General features: G+C 46.3%; 1 protein-coding gene across 5 annotated transcripts in view; it reads right to left on the reverse strand.

The window, feature by feature from the left end:
- The window catches only part of Prox1 (prospero homeobox 1), a 53,295-nt gene that overhangs the window by 13,851 nt on the left and 15,876 nt on the right, over window positions 1–23,568 (reverse strand). For all 5 annotated transcript variants that reach the window (XM_031338621.1, XM_031338595.1, XM_031338603.1 and 2 more), the window contains exons 3-4: window positions 22,041–22,148; window positions 15,779–15,973 (exon numbers count right to left, since the gene is read on the reverse strand). In XM_031338621.1, coding sequence (XP_031194481.1) covers window positions 15,779–15,973; window positions 22,041–22,148 — 303 coding nt within the window. The remainder of the gene's footprint in view (window positions 1–15,778; window positions 15,974–22,040; window positions 22,149–23,568) is intronic.

A 23,568-nucleotide genomic window follows, 5' to 3' on the forward strand; every position in this document is an offset into this window, starting at 1 on the left:
AGAGAGAGAGAATGGGGCAGAGGGTGCTTTGGGAAGAGTTTCAGTTGATGTTTGACTTTTAAAAAGGAGAGGAAGAAAGAAATCTTTATTCATGCTGACCCCATGGGCAATAGGCCTTCTTGCCAAAACCCCAAAGCCAGACTCTCCAGTGAGTTGGGGATCTTAGGGTTCAGCTGGTGGAAGCTGCTCCCAGCCTGCACTCATCAGGCAATGTCATGCTAATGCGGGAGGCCAGCGGAGACTGAGGGACCCCTGGCTGCAGGAAGGAACCAGAGGGATGGTTACCCCCGAGCCCCAAGGCTGCTCTCAGCTAGATGCACAGAGCTGCAGGGTGATTAGAAAACCTGGCCGAAGGGAAGCAAGTCCCCGTTGTGTGTTCCCACTGCACTGATCTGCCAGGCTTGTGGCCTCTTACTCCCAGACAAGACCTGTGACCTGCCCCAATAGAGTACCTGACTTTCTAATGCCAAAGCCTGTAGAGAGGCTACCGGAGAGGACTGTAGAGAGTAGCAGTCGCAGGGAGCTGGCAGAGGAGGAAGGCAAGGATCCACCTTGCATAGAGAGTAAAACCCTATGAAGAAGGATCAGAGGAACTGGATCTTGCTGGGGGGAGGAGCAGGGGCGGGGGAAAGGGACTGGACACACCCCATCTGCACAGTTCCACACAACAGCACGGACAACAAACTGAGAAACACCTGGCCATTTTCTTTGTTTCCTTATCTGGATTGCAGTCTCTGCCTTCTAAAGATCAGGTCTTTAGAAATTTCAGAGCCGCCCCCCCCCCCCCGCTATAAAATTGGCATCTTTAAGCTGTTGATTACATACACATTACAGAAACAGGGTCCTGGAGGATAGCATCTTCAGTAACCATGACTTCCAGGTAGTAGAAAAATGTCTTAGCATCTCTTCTCCCTGTTAATAACGTGTGCATACATTCTAAACTATGTATACATCCTGCTGTCAGCTCCATGGACAGATAGGAAAATAAATAAATTCATCTTTTCCAAACTTGGAGAGAAGCTGGCGCTAGCGACCCAAGAGCAGAATGAAATGTCTTTAGAGACTGTCACACTAATTTTATGAGGCTGAAATTCAGTTGGAGGATAGACTGGAAATAGCCACTTTATTTGCTCCCAAGTGGAAGTCTTGAAGGGACACTTTAGGAAACCTTAATGGTGATTTGCTGGGAGTGGGTGGGGGGGGTGGGAGGTGTAAATTTTCCTTCCCTCTCAAGTTCTTCTCATGTCTCTGAAGAGCAAGTCCCAGTTAAAACTGACACACAGCAGGTAAAGCGCCAGAAGCTAAAATCAAGTACCCACTCCATGTCCCAGAGACGTGGCACAGGATTCTGAAATCTTAGACATCTCTGAAAACACTCTGCTGGGACTGGCCATCTGTTATTTTGTGGTGGTAAAGACTAGACCAAGATGACCCCACCAAACGGTCAGAAACTGGAAGGATCTCAGCTAGTTCTAGCTTTCAAGATGGAGACTGCCCCCCCCAACCCCTGGCAGAGGCCGTCAACCTTGACTAAGGGTGGCTGTCAGATACATAATCTCCCTTCTTATAACTGTTTAAGAATATGAAAGCCTTTCTTAGCACAGGGACTGTCCAAAAGAGACTAAGGGTCAGAGCTGGCATGCAGGTCATAGTTAGATAACTCCTGTTCTTAGCCAGACTTGAGGTCTACCATATTTCCTAGACACCAAATATTCTTTCATTGTGTACTAATTCTGTGGACACACCAGTTGTTCTTGCAGGGAGCTGGGATTGTCTCTCTGGCCTTCACCCTGAAATGCCTCATCATTCCTCAGACGTGTGTGCCCCCAGTGTCAAGACAGGCTAAGGGTTCGTAAGGTTAGTGTTCACAGCCATCACCAGTTGAGGTGGTTAAAACAAACAGAGCCAAGCTTGGTGCCATTCCTGGATAGAAGATTATCCAAAATCAACATGGCCCAAATGCTTCGATATTGTGTGAAGGGAGGCTGGGGCACAGATAATCCGCAGCGACTCTGGTGCTGCTGGACATTGCATCATGTGATTGCCTTAGATATCCACTTTCCCTTCATAAGTAAGCTCTACTTAGGCCCATCTTAAATCCTGTCTGTGTGACCTGTGTTACTGTGGATGAACAGTGGGAAAAAAGTTTCTAGGAAGATTCTGCTTGGAGGTGGGCTTTAGCAGGGCAATGAGGACAGGGTTGTCTATGTTAAATGCCAAAGAAAGTTCATCAACTTGTGAACCAGCAGAGGCCATGTATTATGGGGTCTGCTGGCAATGGTTGGAAGATAGGCCAGATAACCTCTAGGTTGTCTGTGGGGGAGGACAGATCATCCACCCCATATAGAGTCAGAGGGGCCACCTGGCCTTCAAAAGCCACATATAAGATTCTGATGACACGGAAATTTCTCAAGAAACACAAATGGCTTAGAGAAGCAGGGAAGTTTCTCAGATAGATCAGGGCATATTTGATCTCTAGCAACACCTAAGGGGACCACACTGGGTGCCTTGCCACAAGGCACATCCACAAGATGGCCCTGGAACCACAACCCTTTATCCCCTTCCACTTGAGCATCTGGTCATTTCTTGGTTTTCACCCCTTCTCACTGCATACATCACCTTGTACTAACCGTGCCCTGCAGCAGTAGATGTGAAGAGGAAGTGGTAAGGAAATGCTTAGGGAAGCAGAAGCTGGGGACACAAAACCCTAAGACACGTGAACCATACAAATCCACGAGGATTTGTTGCCTACCCACAAGCCCTAGCATCTGGAACTAATCCCACTGGTGGTCTTGATGACTAAACGGCCTTTCAAGGAAAAGACAGAGATGCTCTTGGAAGAAAGTACCCATCATGCCTTGCAGTGCTAAGTCTTCCTTGAAGTGGAGGTATAGAACAGTGTGTCCAGGTGTTGAGGCCTACAGCTTTCCTTAGTCTACACAGATCCAAACTACATGCGCTAGACCTGGGTGAAGCCTACACCGACATCTCATTGGATGGGTAGCTGAGTCATCAATGTGAGCAGCAAGAGGGGTGGGTGCAACAATTCAGGCTGCCATCAATTGTTTATCCATTTGAAGCATTAGTCTTTTTCTATCATCCCAATAAGGGAGTTTCCTCATCTTCAAGGGTGCTGCTGGGATTTGGATCTGTGAAGGCGTCCCTGGGAAGAAAGGAAAATGAGCACCCTGGAGATGCTCTCTGAGATAATTAAGCTGTGCAGAGTCACGAGGGTGGAAGTGGCCCCACGTGAACACCATCTGCATTCCCAGGGCCTCGGCACTCAGAGCCCACAGCTCTACAGCATCATGAAGGCTCTGGGGCTTTTGTGAGAAAGTGTGGAATGTCCTCTACTCCCAAGTCATGGCCTTACGGTGTCAGAACAAAGCTGAGTCTACTCATGTCCTTTTCCAGGTGAGCAAAGTAGAGCCCAGGGATGGGCAGGTGTGTAGAGCCTGACCCTGCAGTCCAGGTCTCCTTCCTGCAGCCTTCTGCATTGGAACAGAAGCCTGTAGAGTCCCCAGGCAAGTCCCCGGGTGGTGGTACCCTCATAGCCATGACTAGGAGAAGACAGAAAGAAACACTTGCTCTTTTGGAAACCAGTTTTGCATTGATTTAATGGACCCACTTCTGATGAGAATTGTCTGTTGGCTGTTTAGGGTGAGAAGGAAGTGATGCAAGAGTTGGGTTCCTGATGATGTAGCAATGATGAGGTTCTGTGCGTGTACATGTGTGTGTGTGTTTGTGTGTGCGTACGTGCAAGTGTGTGTGGAGACCAGGGGTCAATGGTTCGATGTCTTATTCTTCAGTTACTCTCCACCATTTTGAAGAATGGTTTGACAGATTCATGAAATCACATAACGAATTTTGTTTATTTCCTTCTCATCCTCTCCTAATCCCACTGGCACTTTTTGTTTGTTTGTTTGTTTTTAGCTGAACCAGAAGCCCTATTCAGCTAGTCTGGAGGGGCTCCACTTTTCTCTGCCTCCCCAGGTCTGGAGCCAATCACCGAGCTTCAATCCTCCCCACTACTCACTGGCTCTACTTCTGCTCCTCCCCATAGCACTTGACTCCACACACCAATGAGAGAAAGGGCTTCTGCAGGGTCCATTTTGTGCTAACAACCCTGTATGGGTGTGCTAAATCCTCACAACTCTGAGTGTCTACCATTGCATCTCCATTTACAGATCAGAAACATGAGCACAGAGAGGGCGAGACGCCTGCCAGTGCTTCTCAGATTGGACAGCAGGAGAGCAGACTGGATCCTGATTTGACTGGCTCCAGCTTGGATGTATTGAACTTCTACTCTAACACTGGCCCAGGGCCGCTATGGTGGAGAGTCTCAGAGCACTTTCTAAGACTTCAAGGTGGTACCTGCAGATACAATAACTGCTTCTTGTAAACAAACATGTTACATATGACCCGAGACAGAGAAGGCAGAACTTTCTCATCACCCTTGCTACTGTTACAGATCCATGTCCCAGACTAAGGTTATTTCCCATAAAGTCAAATGTCACAGTGTTTCACCTACAAACACTCTGAGGACATTTGGACAGTGGTGTGGGCCTACCCCACTCTTCCGATAGTTGGATATGGCCTCTGCACAAAACTCCATCTACCAGAATTTGCCTAGAATCTGATAGTCCTTTTGTAAAGCCTAATCATCCATAAAATGATTCATGGGATCGCTTTAACCAATAAACTCTTGAGGAGTTGGGGAGGTAGCTCAGTGATAGAGTGCATTGCCTCTTAAGTACAAGGCTGGGGTTGGTTCCCAACAGCAGAAAATAAAAATAAAAAATAAAAAATAAAAAACAAAAACAAAAACAAAAAACAAAACCCATGTACGGAGGATACATTTGTATCCTCAACTTCTGAGGATACGTTTGTAAAACAGTCAGCAGAGTGCAGTTGTGTGTGTCCAAGGGACAGTCTTCAAAGTGTACCATGGCCACCCACACCTGGAATTCTGTCCTGTGGTTTAGTCCTGGAAGCCATCCCTGGGAAGAAAACTGCTAGACAGAAACGTATTGCGCAGGGCAGCTAAAATGATCGGGGTAGCCCACTGACTACATGCGATTGGGCTTTTAGAACAGGAGTGTTGCGCCTTAATCTATAGAGGTGAAGACTAAGAGGGAACAATGCTAAAGTCTGTGAAATCAGGAAGGAAACAGAGGCTGTGACCCTGTCCTCAAACCTCAGCAATCTGCCTCTCGGCAGCTTCAAGGGGGTCATTTTCAGAGACATCAAAACAGCAGACTATTTTCATAGCAGGTAATAAATTTAGAGAATTGTTATTTTGAAAAGTGGTATAGTCTGAGAATGAGGTTAAGGTTTTTTTTTTTTTTGTGGTTTTTTTGAGACAGGGTTTCTCTGTGTAGCCCTGGCTGTCCTGGAACTCACTCTGTAGACCAGGCTGGCCTCGAACTCAGAAATCCACCTGCCTCTGCCTCCCAAGTGCTGGGATTAAAGGCATGCGCCACCACCGCCCAGCGAGGTTAAGTTTTTAAAAAGGTTTTAACAAGCCCTAGGGTGAAACCAAAATGACCCAATCCTGGGAGGAAAACTTTGAAAAGCAGTCACTCGGTGATGGATACCAGTTTCCCCTGACTTGTGTGTTCTCTGCCCACTGCTAACACAGTGCTGGGTGGTTCAGAGATTTCTCCCAACCTCCTCTCTCTGCACCTTGTCAGCTGGATTGTTCATGAATATTCACAACAGGGGTCATGCATATTCTTGTTTCCAATTTTGGAATGTATTGGGACGTCTCAGGAAAACGGGCCAACACAACAACTCACTCTTTGGAGGACCTTTCTCCTTAATCCTTATGAAGGTCTTTGTTCTAAGATTCTGAATTCGGATTCAGAATAACAGCTCGACCATGAGCACCATAAAAGTATAAACTGACTCCTTTAACTACACCTTCAAGTGAGTGAGAATCGTAGGCTGCTGCCCACACAGAGACGCTGATAACGCACTACACTGTTAGGGGGCTAAAAAACGGTTAAATCTCTATGGGGAAGCTGCTTGTCACACAAGAACACAGATCAATTAATTCAGATTTAAGGGGAAATTAAACATACCAATTATGTAGTCATCACAGCCCAAGATATTAAGCTCTGAAATGGACAGTGGTTCCTGGAGGCGGAGCTAGCGCACCTTTATAGACTCCATGGCTCCGCTAAGCACAGAGGGGCTAACTTTTGAGAGAGAGGAGTTCAATATCTTTCCAAAACAGCCAAGTGTTTAAATAACAGGTGATCATTGGGGGTTGGGAGCTGGTTGCAGAAGGACCGGGCCAGGGATTCTGCTGAGGGGCTGCAGGTGAAGGGTCCAAGCCCAGTGAGAGAAAGGGAACCTTTAACAACATAGCTAGTTTTCAGAGAATTGGTAGAACTCAGCAATATGCAGGTGGGGTTCAGCAAGCAAGGGAAAGGCTGAGCAGGACGAAGAAGGGAAAGGATTCTCAGGAATAGTATCGAACAAACCCAAATCCTAACATTGCCCACCACCACAGACTGGAGGGAGCCCTTCCCATCTTTTCAAATTACAGGTTTGAGAAACCTTAGTTCTGACGGCGGAGAGCCAGGGGGTGCAGAGTCACCTTACTTCTCCTGTAGACTTTGGGGTGGGCCCGGGCAAGAAGACTGGGCCATCTGGAGTTCAGAAGTGGAGGGGAATAGGGAAGAACAGGGAAGATCAGCACACGTTCATCAGCCACACAAAAGAACGGAGCAGAAAGAAGCCTGGATCTGGGCACTCGCGTCTGGCAAGGAGGCCGGCAGCAGGACTAATGAAGCATTTGCGGCGTGGGACGGGTGCCAGCGTAACAAAGATGCGCTGGGGCTCTGCAGATGTGCCAGGGCCCCCAGAGCAAAATAATGACATAATCACCATCAGTGTCACAGACCAGACTGTACACAAGGTGACAGAGGAGGGAGGCCTCGAAGACACACACAGAGAGGACTTTCCACGGCCATGGATGGCTGTGACCCAGAGGGCTGGGGCACATTGCTTTTCGTCCCTGTCTCGAGTTCCCAGGTGGGGTGGATGTCCATCTTTGCCTGGGTTCTCACCCGATCGATCCCAGCACCCACTAACCAGGCGAGGGGAATCCGAACCACTTCAGGAAGATGTGGTCGTAAATGGCAGAGGCTGAATATACACAGGCAGAGGGAGATGGCACACCAGAGAGTCAGGGGACCGAATCTCTAGCAGCTGCACCTTCTGTCACGTGTGACTCTGGTCACAACCTAAGACATAAGGGAAACAAAATCGAGCAAGAAATATTTTGGAGAACTTGCGAGGGGCTGGAACACAAATTATCATCCACAACAAAGGGCTAACTTCAAACTGAGAGTAAAAGCAACGGCCGAGCCTGGAATGGAAGGCAGGCAGGCCCTGTTCATGTTTTAAACAAGATCTCCCAGCAGACCTTGTCACCTGCCCCGGTGGCTCTCCCTCCCAGTAAGGTGGGTGTGTTAGTACAGCTGTCTGGCTTTTAAGTGACTTTTGTCAGTTTGAAAGTGAAAGTCTGTTTGAGAGGTTGGAAGAACAATAGCTCCGAGCCCGGAAGAAGAAGTCCAAGCACAAAGAACTCAGCTAACCAGTGCCCCTTTTCATGGCTTCTCATGAAATATTCATAAGAAGAACTTTAATTTTTTATGACCCCTTTTTGGTTTGACTATATCTCTTGTGTCAACGCCCACATTCAGGTTCCCCTTAAATACTAAAAGGTCTGTTCTGAACGTGTTTGCAAAGAGCCACAGGGACAGAGTCGACTGTGGCCGGCCGGCCTGCAGGCCTGTTCACCCTAACAGAGTCCCTGTCAGGGACACAGATTTCTTTTCAATATGGCTCCCGTCAGCCTTGAAGCTGCCACACGCTCTGCAGTGCCGTTATTTTAAAACTTGCTAATTTGCTAGTTCAACTCTTCGGAAGAACGGTTATATTTGTTTTTCTTGGCTTCACCCTAGTTAATAGAAAAGGCAGCAGAGTAATGATCAGCCAGAGAGAGTCCTTCTTTCTTCGAGATAGCTGCCCCCACCTTCCATCGTTACTTTGTATTTCAGCCAGGAGTGGGAGGGGGGCTGGGGAAACAGATTGTATTTGTTTTATGTCATGTAACCAAACAGCCCTGGAGACTGGCTTAAGGCAATCTTGGAGGGTGAGACAGCAGGAGCATTAAAACTAGACTAATCTACTTTCGAGAGTTAAACTCGGATGCTGCACTGGGAAAGGCTGTTTGGGAAAATAGTATTGCCGATTCATATGGATGGACTGAAGAGAAATGAGCAGGTGAGAGAAGATATTCTGCCTGTGACTGACAAGGAAGAAAGTTGTGGAAGCTAAGTACCATCTGGTAGAGGACAATGAGAACATTGGGTTTTAAGTTGTCACCCAGGTGAAAGGGGAGGGGCCAAGTCTCAGCAAGCCCTGGGTTTCTCGTGTGCGTCTGTTTAATCCAGGCCACATACTCAGGCTGGCTTTCAGTGTGCTCTTAGAACTTCTCCAGACATTCAATCCCAGACGGACTGGACACAATAGTCACATCGCACCAAAAGCTCCAGCCACCACCAACGGCTCTCGGAAAGGAACTTGCGCTCTCACTCCTATTGATAACCCTTTGTGGGATGAAGAAAGAGGCGAGGCCAGGAGAGCTGCACACCAGACAATAGCCACCCCGCCGCACTGTCCTCAGACTTCGTCATCTTCCAAGGGCAATTAATTATGAAGGCCTTAAGGGCAGGCCAGAGCAAGAGCAAGCCCACCACTGACCCAGCACCCCAACTGCCAGCCTCTGTGCCTGCTAAACGTTTCGCCTATTGGGGTACAGCCGCTGGGGAGCTAACAGATCATGGGAGGGGGGGTGAGCAGGAGAAAAGCAAAAGAATTTTTTTTTGTGTGTGTGTCCGCCCTTGTATAATTCTATTCTCACTGTGAACTCATCCATACACAAAACACAAGGACAATTTTTTTTTTTTTTAAAGAGAGAAAAAGCCACAGGGTAGGTTACAGTCAGAAATGGCTCTCGGTGGTGTGCTAAAAAGGATGGTCTTTTCACCAAATCATTTCACAGAGGCAAAACAGACAAACACAAAGAGTTGAGAGTTTTTCTCCTACATTAAATGGAGTAACTGATAAGGTCAGACATATGATACCTAAAGACATGGATCCACGAACTCTTGAAGTCAAAGGGCCTCTGTGCGCCGAGGCACAATCTTTCAAAGGAAATAGATCACAGAACGCCACTGAACCCCCTTTAAACTTTATGAAGCAGGAGGGGAAAAAGCTCTAAGTAGGGAAGCTAGACAGAAGAGCCTTGAACTATTTTCTGAAGGAAAGATGAGACCCTCCCTGGGCTGCCACAAAACATCTTTTTTTTTTTCTAAGGGCTCCTCTGAACTTTGATATGTGCCAAGACACTGCTATTGAAAGCTGTATAATTACGTGCTATACCCACTGTAGAAAATGCTTTGTTCACCCCAACAAAGGACAATGAGCAGAGTAGAGCGGCAGTGCGCGCTATCTTTTTCTTTAAGAATGTTGAGAAAGGTCACGGGATGCTATCCCTAATAAAGCTGTTGAGTAAGGGGGTTTTAAAGTTGTGCTCACTGTGCTTGAATGCAGCACAGTGACAAAAAAGAGACACGGGGAGCTAGAAAATGCAATATTGCCAAACAGATCATAAATCAATGGGCCTCTTGCTTCATTATACTGATGAACACTTTGAATCTCAGAACCAGCCGAGGAATGGAGCCTTGCTCCATGAGGGTGTGCCCTTCAGCCCGCTTCCAGCCCACTGCCCATCCTGCCTTCCCTCTTCTCTCCCCCTCAATTTCAAGTGATCATTCTGTGAGACTACTGTCCCAGTCAGCCATGTGTGTACATACATTTAGGCATCATTTATTCAGTCTCTTAAAAGATCCATTTGGCTTGTCACCAGTGAGACTGGCACGGGAAGGGATGGAAAGTCTTTCTCCTCCTCCTTGCCACCCACTAAGAGTGTGCTGTGTAGAGCTTGTTTAAATGGCTTGGTGGCTTGGAGGCCAAAAGATAGCAACAGTGGTAAAGGGTTTTCCGTCATGTGCCCAGTTAGCCAAGCTATCCCTCATCTCGTATCTGTTTGGAGCAGAGGGGAGCGCTTCCAAAATCCACCTGTCTTCCTGCTTCTTTCTAGAGAGGCTTCCAAACTTAATCTGCAAGAGTTGATTGGAAGAGGAACAGGTTGGGCAATAACTTCAGTATGGGCTGACGGGTATGTGTAGGGGTAGGGGTGTGCTTTTGGGGAGACACACCTTCATTTTCAATGCCCAAGTAGAAAAGTGAGAAAGTACATAAAGAACTCTTGTCTGTCACGTGACATTAGAGAAATGTCAAACCCACAGGCTCTGTGATGGATGGGCCCAGTGACATGTTACGCCTGTTGCTACCGTAGGAAGTGGCATTTACCAGCCCACTAATGAATGAATCAAGTTCCTGGCTCTATTTATTTCTAAGCCTTCCAGCCTCCAACCTGAGCCCTTAGCAAGGGGCAAGAGAGATTAGTCATTCTTATTGGGAACTTGGGCTCTGCCTACAGGTTGACTAAGCAACAAAGGGCCCTGGAGGGGCCCTGGGAGGGGGCGCCCGGCTTTTCACAATGGAACCGTCTCATAGTGCCCACTGAGAAAGTGGGCCCCATGTGCCAGGAGACAGTTATCACATTTTCTTCTCAACGTATACTCATATCACCCAAGTTCTCACCCTCTACCTCATCATGGCCTCTGAGTTCCACTCAAGGGATGGCCACCTGAGGGAACATAGCCACACCACCGCTCTCTGGGCTTCAGAAATAGTGAGATTGGCCTCCGAGTCACACGGGTTAGCTAGCTGCCGAGCCTGAACTCTTCACGCACTGTAAACTAGCTTTGGAAACTGATGGGAATCATTACCTTCCTTCTCCCACAGTTGAGGGGGAAGCAAAAAAAGCCCTAAGACCTGGCTCCACTGGCCCCTAAAGTCAGAGTACGGGTGTGACTTAAAGGCTGGAAAGCAATGGCAAACCTCCTTTCCCTGCTTGGAAAAAAAAAATTCTTTTGGAAGCTCTTCACAGTGAGGCGAGAAGGAAGCATGGAGACACACAGCATCACACCTGGAAAGATGGATTTCCTGTGGCCAACCTCATCATCAGGAGGCATCGCCAAAATCGCACTCCTTCCTCTGCACACCTCGGTGAACATGTCCAGAAACGGCACGTCCCACCCCATGTGATGGAGCCAACTCCCGTCCCTTTAGTACAGACTAAAAGTGGCATTCTTTCCTCCACCTTTGGTGTCTTCTTCCACATCCCCTGGGTCATCTCAAACTCTCAACACCCTAAGTCTGGATGCTGAGCCAAGCGCCCCGGGCAATTGTGAAAGCTGATACAAAAGGCAGGGTAAGCCTTCCTGTCACTCAGAAGGTCCTGACTCAGAAAGGCCAGGAAGTGCAGGGCCAGAAGAGCAGAACTCTGCAAACCACTCCCTCCCACCCAGTGATAAGCTCCTTCATTTGTAGAGCAGGCACCAGTGATCTCTCTAGCCTGCACAGCCACCAGTGTTAGGGGCTGGGGGGTGGTGGAGGGGTGCCAAGCAATGGCAGAGGTACCACAGCCATCAAGAACAGGTTAGAGGGTAGGAAAGAGAAAGGAAGGAAGAAAATGTCCTAGCACAGAAGGGAGAAGCCAGAGCATCCCCTGCTCCCATCTGCCTGTCTGCCCTGTGAGTCCCACCCACTTGGAATAATTTAAAAGCCAGTCAAGCTTGGCTCTCATTGATCTGTTTGTACCTTGTCACTGCTATTGCCCCCAGTAAAGAAGTTACTGCCATGAATCTCCCAAAGGAACATCAGTAAACAGTCAACAGGTGTTGGCTATTTTATCATTGGTGTACACAACTGTCTAGAAGCATGTGTGTGTGGGGGGGCATGCACATGTGCATGTGGCCATCAGAGATTGGTGTCTGATGTCTTGCTCTATCACTTCCCATCTTATTTTTAAGACAAGGTCTCTCATCGAACCTGGAATTCATGGGCTCCCAAGATCTGCCCGTCTCCCCTTCCTCCCAGCTTTTACATAGGTGCTGTAGATTAGAACTCAGGTCCTCGCTCTCATCTGGCAAGCATTTCACCAACTGAGCCACCTCCATCTTAACAGCCTTAGGAGAAAATTTAAAATGAAATCCATGAGATGTTGCATGGTTTGAGCAGGTAATAGAGGGATAGCCTATTCCTCTTGACTGATTGGATCTTTGAACATCATGTGAATTTGCCTCCATCTCTCTGCTACTCTCATCTCTGTTTAAAAGTTTGGAAAGAGCCAAGACTCTCTATTTTTCCATGCTCCCCATTAGCTTATACTGAAACTACTGGGTTATTTTAGTTGATGTTATGAAGAGAAATTTCAATGCAAGAGTGAAGCTGTGTGCACTATCAGCCCAGGCATTCGGCAAGAGGTGCCGGGGCTACTTTTGGCTCACAGCCACAGCCCACACTGGCAAAGTTACAAAGATAAGAACGGTGGCTTTTTAAGCATCTCACTTAAGCACTGACCTCCATGCTCAAAGCTCAGAAAGGAGGTCTCTCTTATCTGAAGGTTGGTAAGGCAATGTGCCAAACTGAGACGCTGTGTTACAAACCATTTAGTGCTATGTGAGTTTATGTGTACATGTATGTGAGTGCCTCTGTGTGTGTGTGTACATTGTGTGAGTGCCTGTGTGAGTATGTGTTTGTGTAAGTGCCTGTGTGTGCATGTGAGCGCATGTGCATGTATGTGTGAGTGTATGGGTATGTGTGAGTGCCTATGTGTGACTTTGTATGTGTGTGAATGTGTGTGAATGCCTGTGTGTGTGAGTGTGTGATTGTGTGAGTGCCTGTGTATGTGCATGAGTGCATGTGCATGTGTGTATATGTGTATGTGTGAGTGCAAGTATGAGTGCCTGTGTGACTTTGTATGTGTGTGAGTATGTGTGAGTGCCTGTGTGTATATGTTTGTGTGAGTGCCTGTTTGTGCATGTGTGTGTGCATGAGTGCATGTGCATGTGTGTGTATGCATATGAGTATGTGTGAGTGCAAGGGTGAGTGCAAGTTTGAGTGCCTGTGTGTGACTGTGTATGTGTGTGTGTGAGTGCCTGTGTGCGTGAGTGTATGTGTATATGAGTGTGTGTATGTGTGTGTGACAATATATGTGTGTGAGTGGGTGTGAGTGCCTGTTTGTGAGTGTATGTGTATATGAGTGTGTGAGTATGTGTATGTGTGTGTGACTGTATATGTGTGTGAGTGGGTGTGAATGCCTGTGTGTTTGTGTGTGTGAATGTGTGTGTACATGAGTGCATGGGTGTGTATGTGTGTGCATGCTTACACACACATTCATGAGTTTCTGTGTAGAGGAGTCAGGGCAGAGTACATGCTGTTGAGTCTTGCTTCTCACGATTCTGGAAACAGCCTATGTTTTGTTACTTGTTTGTTTGGTGGGTTTGGTTTGGTTTTAGTTTTTGGTTTTGTTTATGAGTGAAGGAGGAATTAGTCTCAGAATAGTTGAATAACTTGCCCTAAGTCACATGAGAAGTGACAGGATTCCTGCCTAGGCCCCATTCTCCTTGCAGTAAAGCACTCTTAAAATAGACTGTGCAGATAAAGAAGAGGTGGCCTGGCTGGAAGTGGATATGATTCACAGAGAAAAAGAGTTATCAGATGGTAATCGTATGAAGGAGGCTTTGGATGATGCTAAATGGAGCAGCTTGCTGGGTACCTCTTGATGCCAGTGTCCCCTGTTTGTGTCCTTTTGCTCCTTAGGGGATTAAATTCCAGCAAGTAGGTGCCCTGCAGATCCCAATGTGCATTTGAAGGACATGTGATCAGAAATTGACTCATGAACACTGGGAGGTCTTTTTATGAAGGCTGAGGTACCTGCTCAGTGAGTATTTGTTATAATATGAGTAACTCACTAGTGCACTGTAGTAGCTCCTGGTGTAGAGACTTGGAAGAGAAGGCACAAGAAGCCAAGTTCTTCCACAGGTTTCTTTGAAAGTCTAGCCACTGTACGACTCCAGCTTTGGAAGGCAATTCCAAGGCTGTCCACACAATCAATCAGTACTGTGACAATGGAGACTTTGAAAACCTTGGCTTTAAGATAGAGGGAGCTAAGATGGCTCTGTGGATAAAGAGCACTTACTGCCAAGCTTGATGACCTGAGTTCTATCTCTGGGATTTACATGATGAAATAGAGAAATGGCTCCCATAAGTTGCCCTCTGAACTCCCCCACCCCCATAGTAAATAAATAAGATGGTGGATCTGAATTCCAAGAACCCCTATTTTTAATGCATCCAGCAGAGAGAAACATCATTTACAACATGTGTGGCAAGAAATACACTGGTCTTAGACAATAAAGATATAATTGGTAACTTAGAGGATAACCATTCAAATTTTCAAGGAAAAACTCTGACAACCTCCTTGTGAAGTTTGCACACTCCATTTTTTTATAAGCCCATAATTGATCTGCATTGCCTAAAGCAGTGGGGAACAAAGCTGAGAAGGAATGAACAAGCAGTGGGAATACGAGGAGGTCAGGTCTTTTTATAGACAAAGTCAGATCATAGGCATTCCTCTTTCCCTTGACATGAGAATATTCTGGGCATCCCTGGGTACTTATCTCAAAGAAGAAAACAAGAATACAATCATGAATTCCCTCAAATTCAGCCCTCAAGGCACATCTACCCAAGAAGAGTCAAAGAATGGATCAGCTTTGTCAAGTCAGAGCTATCTGGTCTACCCTTTCCCAAGGGTTCAGTCTACAGAACTCTTACTATACCCCGCTTCCAACTATTGTTGCCCAGGCCAGCAGGGCTCAGCAGATGCCTTTGTAAGTACTGGGAGCTTTGCTCTTCTGGTCTCATGCAGTCATCACATGGATGAAAACTGTTTGCTAAGGCTCTATAGCAGACTATAAAGAAACACCTGACTCGTAGCTACACACCTCTCATTGTTGCAAGGACATGGCTTCCTGAGAATGGTCTGTATTGCTTTGCATGCATCTAGAATATACCCATATACGAGAGGGATACACAAGCTACTCCTCCCTCTCAAAAGCAAACACAAAGAATAACAAAAGAAAGGCTAGCGCAAGACGGCTCATTGACTGGAAGCCCTGCCACCATGCCTGAAGGCTCCGGTTTGATCCCTGGGATCTACTGGATTGGAAGGAGTGAACCAACTTCCAAAAGTTGTCCTCTGAACTTGATGTCCACACTATGGCTCAAGCATACCCCCATTCAAGGCCTCGCATCTGTGTGCACACTAAACAAACAAATGGAAATGCAACTGAAATTTTTGAGCAAAAAAAAAAAGATGTGAATGGATCTCTTTTGAAATATGCTTAGTAAATTCTCATACCAATCACAGAACTGCTTTACTAATCATCTCTAGACTTCTTAAGCAGCTTTGTAGTTGAACACTGCATACAATATGCTCACATCAGCTCAGCCAGCACTCCAGAACATAAATGAAATCATCCCATATTTGCCTTTTACTTCAGACATTTTAGTTCCCTTTCTTGTGGCCAACTGGGTCTTCCACAGAAGCTGAGATGGAGGATGGGAATGGAAATGACCGTGGGTGAGTCAGGATGATTCTGTTAGGAAGCTCCTGGTTGCTAATCTACCTGACAATCTCCTGAGACGTGCTTAAGAAACCAGCATGAAAAAAAAAAGTAAATAAATAAAGGAAAGGGGAGATGACCAAAGAACGAAGACTGGTTCCTACCTCAAAGTCATTTGCTTTGTTGTAGTGCATGTTGAGGGCTCGGTACAGCTCACAATCCCTGGTGATGGACAGCTCTTCTGTGCTGGTGACTCCATCATTGATGGCTTGACGTGCGTACTTCTCCATCTGAATATAGTAAAACTCACGGAAATTGCTGAACCACTTGATGAGCTGGGAGGTAATGCATCTGTTGAACTGTTAAATTTAAATGTTGAAAAAACGTGAGCATGCCACTGCTGTCGTTAGCTAAGTTTTCTTAAAGCACTTTTAACGTTTCAGTCCCCGCTTTGCCTGGAAAGGTAAATATTAAGAACCACCAAAATGGCGGCCGGAGGAATGAATGTCTCCTGGAGTATGAGAGAGCATTCCAATGACAGAAACCATATCAGTGCCTTCTGTGCTTCAGGAAGAGAACCCACACTCTAAATCAGATGTTCCTTAAAAAACATACGCAGTGTGTTCCTGTGAAGTCTACAGATGCCATGTGCTCCGTGGATATTTTTTTAAATATGGATTTTTATCACTGCATGGTAATCCTGTTCAATGAGGGAACCCCGCTTCTCAAGTAGAATGGCCAGACCGAGTTTTGCATGGGTTGGGGTGCTGGGTGATGCCATGCCCATCTACCTCCCCATAATTCGTCCATTTTAGGGTTTGCCTACAGTATTTACTTTCAGTAGGGTCATAGGAGACCCTGGTACCTGTGCCTGTGTTTTCTGCACACAGCACTGGAAGGCCCATGGCCCCTTCCCTTGACAACTGTGCCACTCGGGAGAAGTGGTTAAGACATAGTTCACAGATGGCAGAGAGATAAGACCTTTATTACTTTTTTTTTTAAATGCCAAGTTGCGATAGCATGATTGGGCTTTGAAAGTCTGTTTACCCAGGCTTCCCAACGACCTTTGAAATGAAGATGTCTTCCTGGGCGCTGGCAAATGGTCCTGTCCTTATTGACTGTTTTCCTCACGGCAAGGACAGGTGTGTCCTAATGTGCCAAGTCAAAACCAATAAATCCATCGCTTCCTATTGGGCAGGATGACAGACACCCCTGTCTTTTGTCATTGGGACCATTCCTTTCCCTGGCCCTCACCCCCCAGAAAAAGGGCGTACATCCATCAAAAATCAACAAGGAACACTTAGGAAATCCTGGTCCTGAGACTATCCAGGCTGCAACCACATGACAGCTAAAGTGTGTATGGAGCTATAATTACTGCGCAAAGTTGTTTCTCTACTAGCAAAGATAATAAGTGAATGAAAATTTATGGTGGAGAATGGAAGTCGTGAGGAAACAGACGCAGGAGGCTGGTGTCCCTCCCAAAAGGCCATCTTGCGTCCTAATTGCCGTGGAGCTGCAAGGGCCCTTACAGATAATTGACCAGAAAATGATTAAGTCATCAGCAAACTGCTCCTGCTTTGCGAGAGTTCAAACATGTACTTAACCTGTCCAAGAATTATATTTTCACTCTCTGTGCGTCTGCTCTGTCTCCATTCACCCTCGCGGGGAACCCGATTAGAGAGACAACTGAAGGACCCCCGTTATCTGATCTTCTGGTGGCCGATTTCAATAGAACTTAAACCCATTACGATTTGCTGAAGTCGGACTCCTTTCCATTTATCTCAGCAGTAAAATACACTGTCCAAATTTCCAGACACTGAGATAAGGCCTACAGGCCCCCGTGACGGCTAACTGTTCCTTTTTAATTCTTTTAGAACAAGAAACAAAACATTACAAAATGATAGGAGGCTGTGCACTGGGGAATGAAAATTGCCTTGGCATGGAGATTAGGCCTCTGTATTGTTACAAGACATTGTCTCATGTGGACAAGAGTACTGTAGGGGGAAAAAATAGAAGGGTATTTTTTTTTTTCTAGAATGGTCATGAATGACCTAATGGAGAGAGACAAAAAAGTAAGTGCCCTTGCCATTCTGGACGAGTGCGACATAAAGGGAGATTTAAAGCACATTGTTGGAGGCTGGAAATACCAGAGAGAGAGAGAATGGGCAGGACAACAGACTCCAAACACAAGATAGGCAAAATGAGCAGTACCCACGGCCCAAGAGCGGGCTCTCCCCGCCAGCCATCGAAGGGAAATGAAATGTGCTGGGTTTTTTGGTTTTTTTTTTTTTTTTCATTCCCGGCTGAGAGCAAAACGCAAAAACGCAAGCGGTCCCGTTCTCTAGATCTTCACGTGGAAGGAGGGAAAAGTATTCAACTTTAAAAGAGTTAATTTCCGAGCGCTCTGTGTCGTGCTTTGTGAGCAAAGGATCAATTGTTCTATAAAGGCAAGCTCTGTGGTGTGTTAATGTGTTACTGCACAAACTAATCGCTTCAATAAAGAGGCTGTGTTTCCAGAATGTACGAGTCTCTGTGACTTTGATTAATGCTTCCCACGGGACATCTCAGCCTCAATATGGGCTGGAGAAACTTCCTAAATATTCAGTGAGCATGGTCAAAAGATGTATAAAACAAATCAACCTGACACCTTAATCCGGCTAGGCAGCAGTTGACTCAGGGGGTGGAGGAGAGGAGATACATCATTTAACATTGCAGGCTTGGAAGCCTGTGAGCGTCTGCTCCTCAAAGCTGAAATGACACGGAATCTGTTGTGCTTAGTGGTCTAGGAGTTATTGGTGTGTATGTTAAAAAAAATCACCCGGCAGTGAGCAGGAAGGCTCAGCCGCCCTTCCACCCTGGCATCTCTCTCACATTTACACTCTTCTCAGTGGACCTGAAATCACAATGGGTGGAACTGCTTGCCTAAGTGTGCAATGGAGTTGGGTTCTCTGAGAGAGCACACAACTTCAGATTCTCACTGGAACAGTTAGACTTATGGTTGTCCAGGAGTTGTCTCCTGTTTTCCATCATTCCCGCGCCAACATATCTGAGTGTCTGTGACTCCCTTCTAACTCTTCCCCCCTCCTGAGTAAGTGGAGAGCATCTATCTCTTTCTACAAAGGGAGCCACTGGGGGAATGGTGAGCACTGGGTCCAGGCCTAGAGGGAGGCATGAAGTCCTGTGCCTCATTCAGTCTGGGCTCACCTTCAGTTGCTCCCTGAGGGCTGAACTCCATCTCACTATGGCTGTGACAGGCACCTATCTCAAGGAATTGTGTATTCCCTGTATATACTGTTTCTATGGGTTATTTTTTACTGCAAAGGTGACTAGTGTCTAGTCCCACTGTTTGAAGTGGAAATGACTTGACAACTTGAAGGTATATTTTACTGGGGTCAGGACTTTTTTAGATGGACGTGCCCTAGCCAAGTGTTATATGTCTTTTTTTGAGATAATTGAGTGGCATTTCTGACAAAATTTTAGGGTCCCTCTCCTACTTCCCAGGGCACTCCCAATTCTGCAGTGGTTCCTTGGACCTTAACTATAGTAAAAATTTTCATTGTGCATGCATATGTACCATTTCTAGTTCTCTTAGCCTTGGAAAAAAAAAAAACCAGGTAAGATTTATGTGGCTATATGCGCTACAGAATCATGTGCACATGTTTGTGTGTAGGTGGAGAATCAACACTCAGACTTGGGGACCCTCTCTTTAGGGGAGTCTCAGCCTGCTCTGCTGTCGTCCTCTGAAAGTTCCAAAGACCCCGCTTAAACTGCTTCCCGTGTGTGTTGCCTTAGCATCACTGCTTCTATCAGCCCAAGGAATACAAATTCACTTATTACTAGCCAAATTAAAAGATGTGGCTAGGGAAGTTAAAATGTCCAATTCACTCCAAAAATAAAAGAGGAACGAGCTTCCCTGGTTTCCTGCAGTGGGTCGCACACGCGACTGCTTCCTCCCATCAAGGAGGATAACTAATACTCAGCTAAACTCACACTTTAGCCTCCATTTCTCCCAGTGTGGTTAAAGTATGGATTGAATCTGTAGTAGAAAATTAGTGCTTTTAAAAATAGAAGATTGACCCAGGTGTTTTATCGTGGCATGGACAGAGTACGTGGCTGTTTGTACAGGTTTATGGGTACATTCTTAAGGAACAGAAAGCTTTTCCCCGCCCCCCTCAGATTTATGATATTGCACACCTAAGCCACTCACCATTCATGCAAATGCATAGAGCCTGTAACATTTTTAATGTCTGTATCTTATTTTGAGTGGTGCTGTTTGGCTCAAAATGGCTTGGATTTCCACCCCCGTGGAGGCTCATTTTGCTGCTGAGTGAGTGACCCCTGTATTCATAAAGTTCTTTGGTCTGTCTCTGGGCAAAGGTGCTATATAAAAATATATGAGGCAATGTCATAATGTTATAAACATGTGACAGATCAGCGCAGGTATAGGGACGAATCAGGAGGTAAAAGGCTGCACGTATGTGTGCACATGGTACACAAAATTATGGCCCTTCTTATCCCCACCTTAGAACCAAAGATAGGTTGGCCAGGTCCTAGAAGGTGCTCAGGCATAGCTAAATGACAATTTAAAGTAGCTATGAATGTGTCTCAACTTACTAACAACATTACGAAAAGTATTTTGAGGTGTGTGTGTGTGTGTGTGTGTGTGTGTGTGTGTGTATCTCTATTGTTCAGTTCTTGAGTATGAACTTTCAGCATGGCAATGTCCTGTCCCATTGTCCAAAAGTTGAGTTTGTCTATGAGTGAAACTCAAACTGACCAGTTCTGACCCGCTTGCTCCAACCAGGAACTATTGGAAGAGAGGTAGGTCTGTTGTAGAGAGCAGCCTCCAAATGCACATCCTTTCCTGCCTCCCAAAGGCCCTGGTCTCTTGAGTGTCTAGGGTTCCTGTGCCAACCTCAGGCTGCTTTTCCCTTTCTGAGCAGCTGGTTGGTACTGGGTGAGGAAAAGAACACACCTTCACTTAAGAACTGCACCGAGAAAGAAAAAGGCAAAGTTGATACACAGTTCAGAAGCAAACAAAAAGGAAAAGAAAACTTTCCCCGTAAAGCCAAATTCGACAACAGTGGTGGGAACTAGCCGGCAGACTGAAGCCATGGGCTTGACTTGGGTGTGAGATGCAGGAGAGCTCTGACTGAATGAGGGAGAGATTCAAAAGTAGGCCTATCTTGGTGGCTTGAAAGATCTTGGTTGAACGACTCAGAACTCATATACAGGGAGGTAGATGGGGGACCACCAACCCCTAAACCAATCTCAGCTAACATAAAGTTTATCGAATTCCCTGGATAAGTGTGTCATTTTCATCAATACCCAGTCTATGTTTAAAAAGAAAATAGTTACAGATGTTAACGCATCAGGTTGACGCAAATAATTACTTCAAACACACACAACACACACACACAAACACACACAGACACATTCACACACAGACACATTCACACACAGACACACACTCACATATACTCATGCACACTCACACACTCATGCACACAGACACACTCTCACACTCACACACTCATGCACACACAGAGACACACACTCACACTCACACAAACATGCACACACACAGACACACACTCACACACTCACACACACATGCACACACACATACTCACACACACAGACACACATAGATACATACACTCACACACACACATTCACACACACAGACACACACACACTCTCTCTCTCACACACACACACATACACACACATACACATGCATGAATACACACACGCATGCTCACACACACGCATGTGCAGAGAGAACCAGGAGGTCCCAGTATTCCATGGAACGAGGGGGCTGCAGCTGTAGGCCGACAGCTCTCACATCCTCATTTGAATAATGTGTCCTGAATCTGTCACTTTATTCATCCCCTTATGCTCAGTGTACTCCACATCAACAACAAATTAAGTTGTAAATAGGAGACAATCATCACTTTTGTTTTGAAGCAGATACTGCATAGAGAATTTCAATGCACACTCCTTTCCACGGGAGGGAAGGAGGTGCTAAAAGTTAGCTTTCAGAGGCACAAATATGGAAAAACCAACAAAAACAGAAACAATTTACTGTTGCAGAGGGGGGGTGGAAATCTTTTTTTTTTTTCATGGAAGGTCCAGACATAACCAGTGGAGATTCATACAGGAAGCTATTAAAACATGGAAAGACAGAGACAAAGTCTCCTGGCCTGCACTGACACCCATGTGACTTAGGAAACAGCCCTGGGTTTTAATGAACGAGTGGTAACTTTGCTTTACACCATCGGACAAACGGACAAGAAGAGCAGCCAATCACGTCACAGGTGCAGTCAGAAGTGGGCCTCACACTCATCCCTGTTAACTCCCGAGCGTCCAGATCAACACTGCATCCACAGACAAGGAAAGATGGGTTCAACAAACAGTCCCTACCTTCACATCCGAGAAGTAGGTCTTCAACATGTTGGAGCTGGGGTAACGGGTGTAAAAGAACATGAGCTTTGCCTTTTTCAAGTGATTGGGTGATAGCCCTTCCTGCATGTGAGATGCAACTGGTTAAGGCACAAACGAGGTTAAATGCAAGGGTGTGTCCTTCCTGTCCCCATCTCCACACACACTGACAATGTGTCCAGTCCCCATGAGCAGCCCTGGGGAGGCTGGGTGCTCGTCCGTATAGCTTCTGGAATCCATTCCTAACCAGCCATCTTGTGCTCGGGATATTCGCTGCCTGTCTCGGATTGCCAAGGGGAAGGGTTAGGAGGCACAATTCAGCACCGATTCTTGGCTCCTGCCTGGTGGGGATGTCCAAGTCCTCCTCCCCAGTTAAAGCCCAGTATGCTATCCATACACTTGTTGCTAAAGCCCACTGCAGGGTCTTAGTCTAGAATCTCCTTCCCTTCTCCACAGATGCCTTCTCTCAGCTCCTTTCTCTACCGTCTGCAGTTTGCATCAGATGGTCAAGCAGGCCTGGGTAGAGCTAGCTACACAACACGTTATTTTAGACATGGCTTCGAGTTTCACCTTCTAGCGCTAACACAGTGAAACTTCAAGACTCGGGTTCTCCCGTCTTGTCTTCATCATCGTCTTTGATCTGTTTCTTTTAAAATAACAGTTCCAACTTGGGAGGGGTCGCCTGGCAGGAGAGAGCAGGAGTGGGGTGTCGCTTTTGTTAAAGCAACGGGCCCGATACCAAAGACAATTTGCCCATCCTGGATTTATAGTTAACTCCTTTGAGAATGACATAGAAGTCGGGGGCTAACAAATCAATACATGTGGGTTAGTAGATCAATAAGTAGCCACTTACCCCAAATAAGAAGGGCTATTTATCTAGAAACATCATCACCTTTTAGATCTGTAAACAGTGGCCACTAAAGCAGCTCCCAGGAGAACTCAGGCTAACCATAACAATCCAGGCTGCCCGAATCTCTCCCTGATTCTTGGCACTCCTCAGCAGGCTCCGAGCCGGGACGGCTCTGGTCACATCTGTGCCGCAGCCTGGCCCTGCCATTTCCTCAGCAAATTAATGGCTTTATAATTTATCAGAGATGAAGATGCACGTGGAGAAAATCAATGTGGTCCCCCACAAGGTCAATTAAGGGTCCTTCCTGGAGGCTCCTCTAAGGACTATCTCTTAAAGGAGAGTGGGAAAAAATAAGGGTGGAAAACAGGAGAGAGGAGAGAGAGATCCGCACAATCTCAGCTACCCGGTGAAAACTGTACACCTTACGAACAAAGGTCAGATAAGCATAGATATTTGGGAAAGAGAACCAATTCCTGGGACCTCCCATTCGGAATGGCACTGTGAATCATAAGAATAGTGGGGGACCAGAAAGGATCTAGAGATGTACACAATCAAATTAATATTGATAAACTCTTCTTGACTACTCCTGACCAAACATTCTGCTGTGAATGTGTTCGGAAGACAAACACCCTCTTTTATATCCTACACTGTTTTTTTTTT

This window comes from Mastomys coucha, unplaced genomic scaffold, assembly GCF_008632895.1.
Source record: "Mastomys coucha isolate ucsf_1 unplaced genomic scaffold, UCSF_Mcou_1 pScaffold1, whole genome shotgun sequence".
Classification (NCBI taxonomy): Eukaryota; Metazoa; Chordata; class Mammalia; order Rodentia; family Muridae; genus Mastomys; species Mastomys coucha.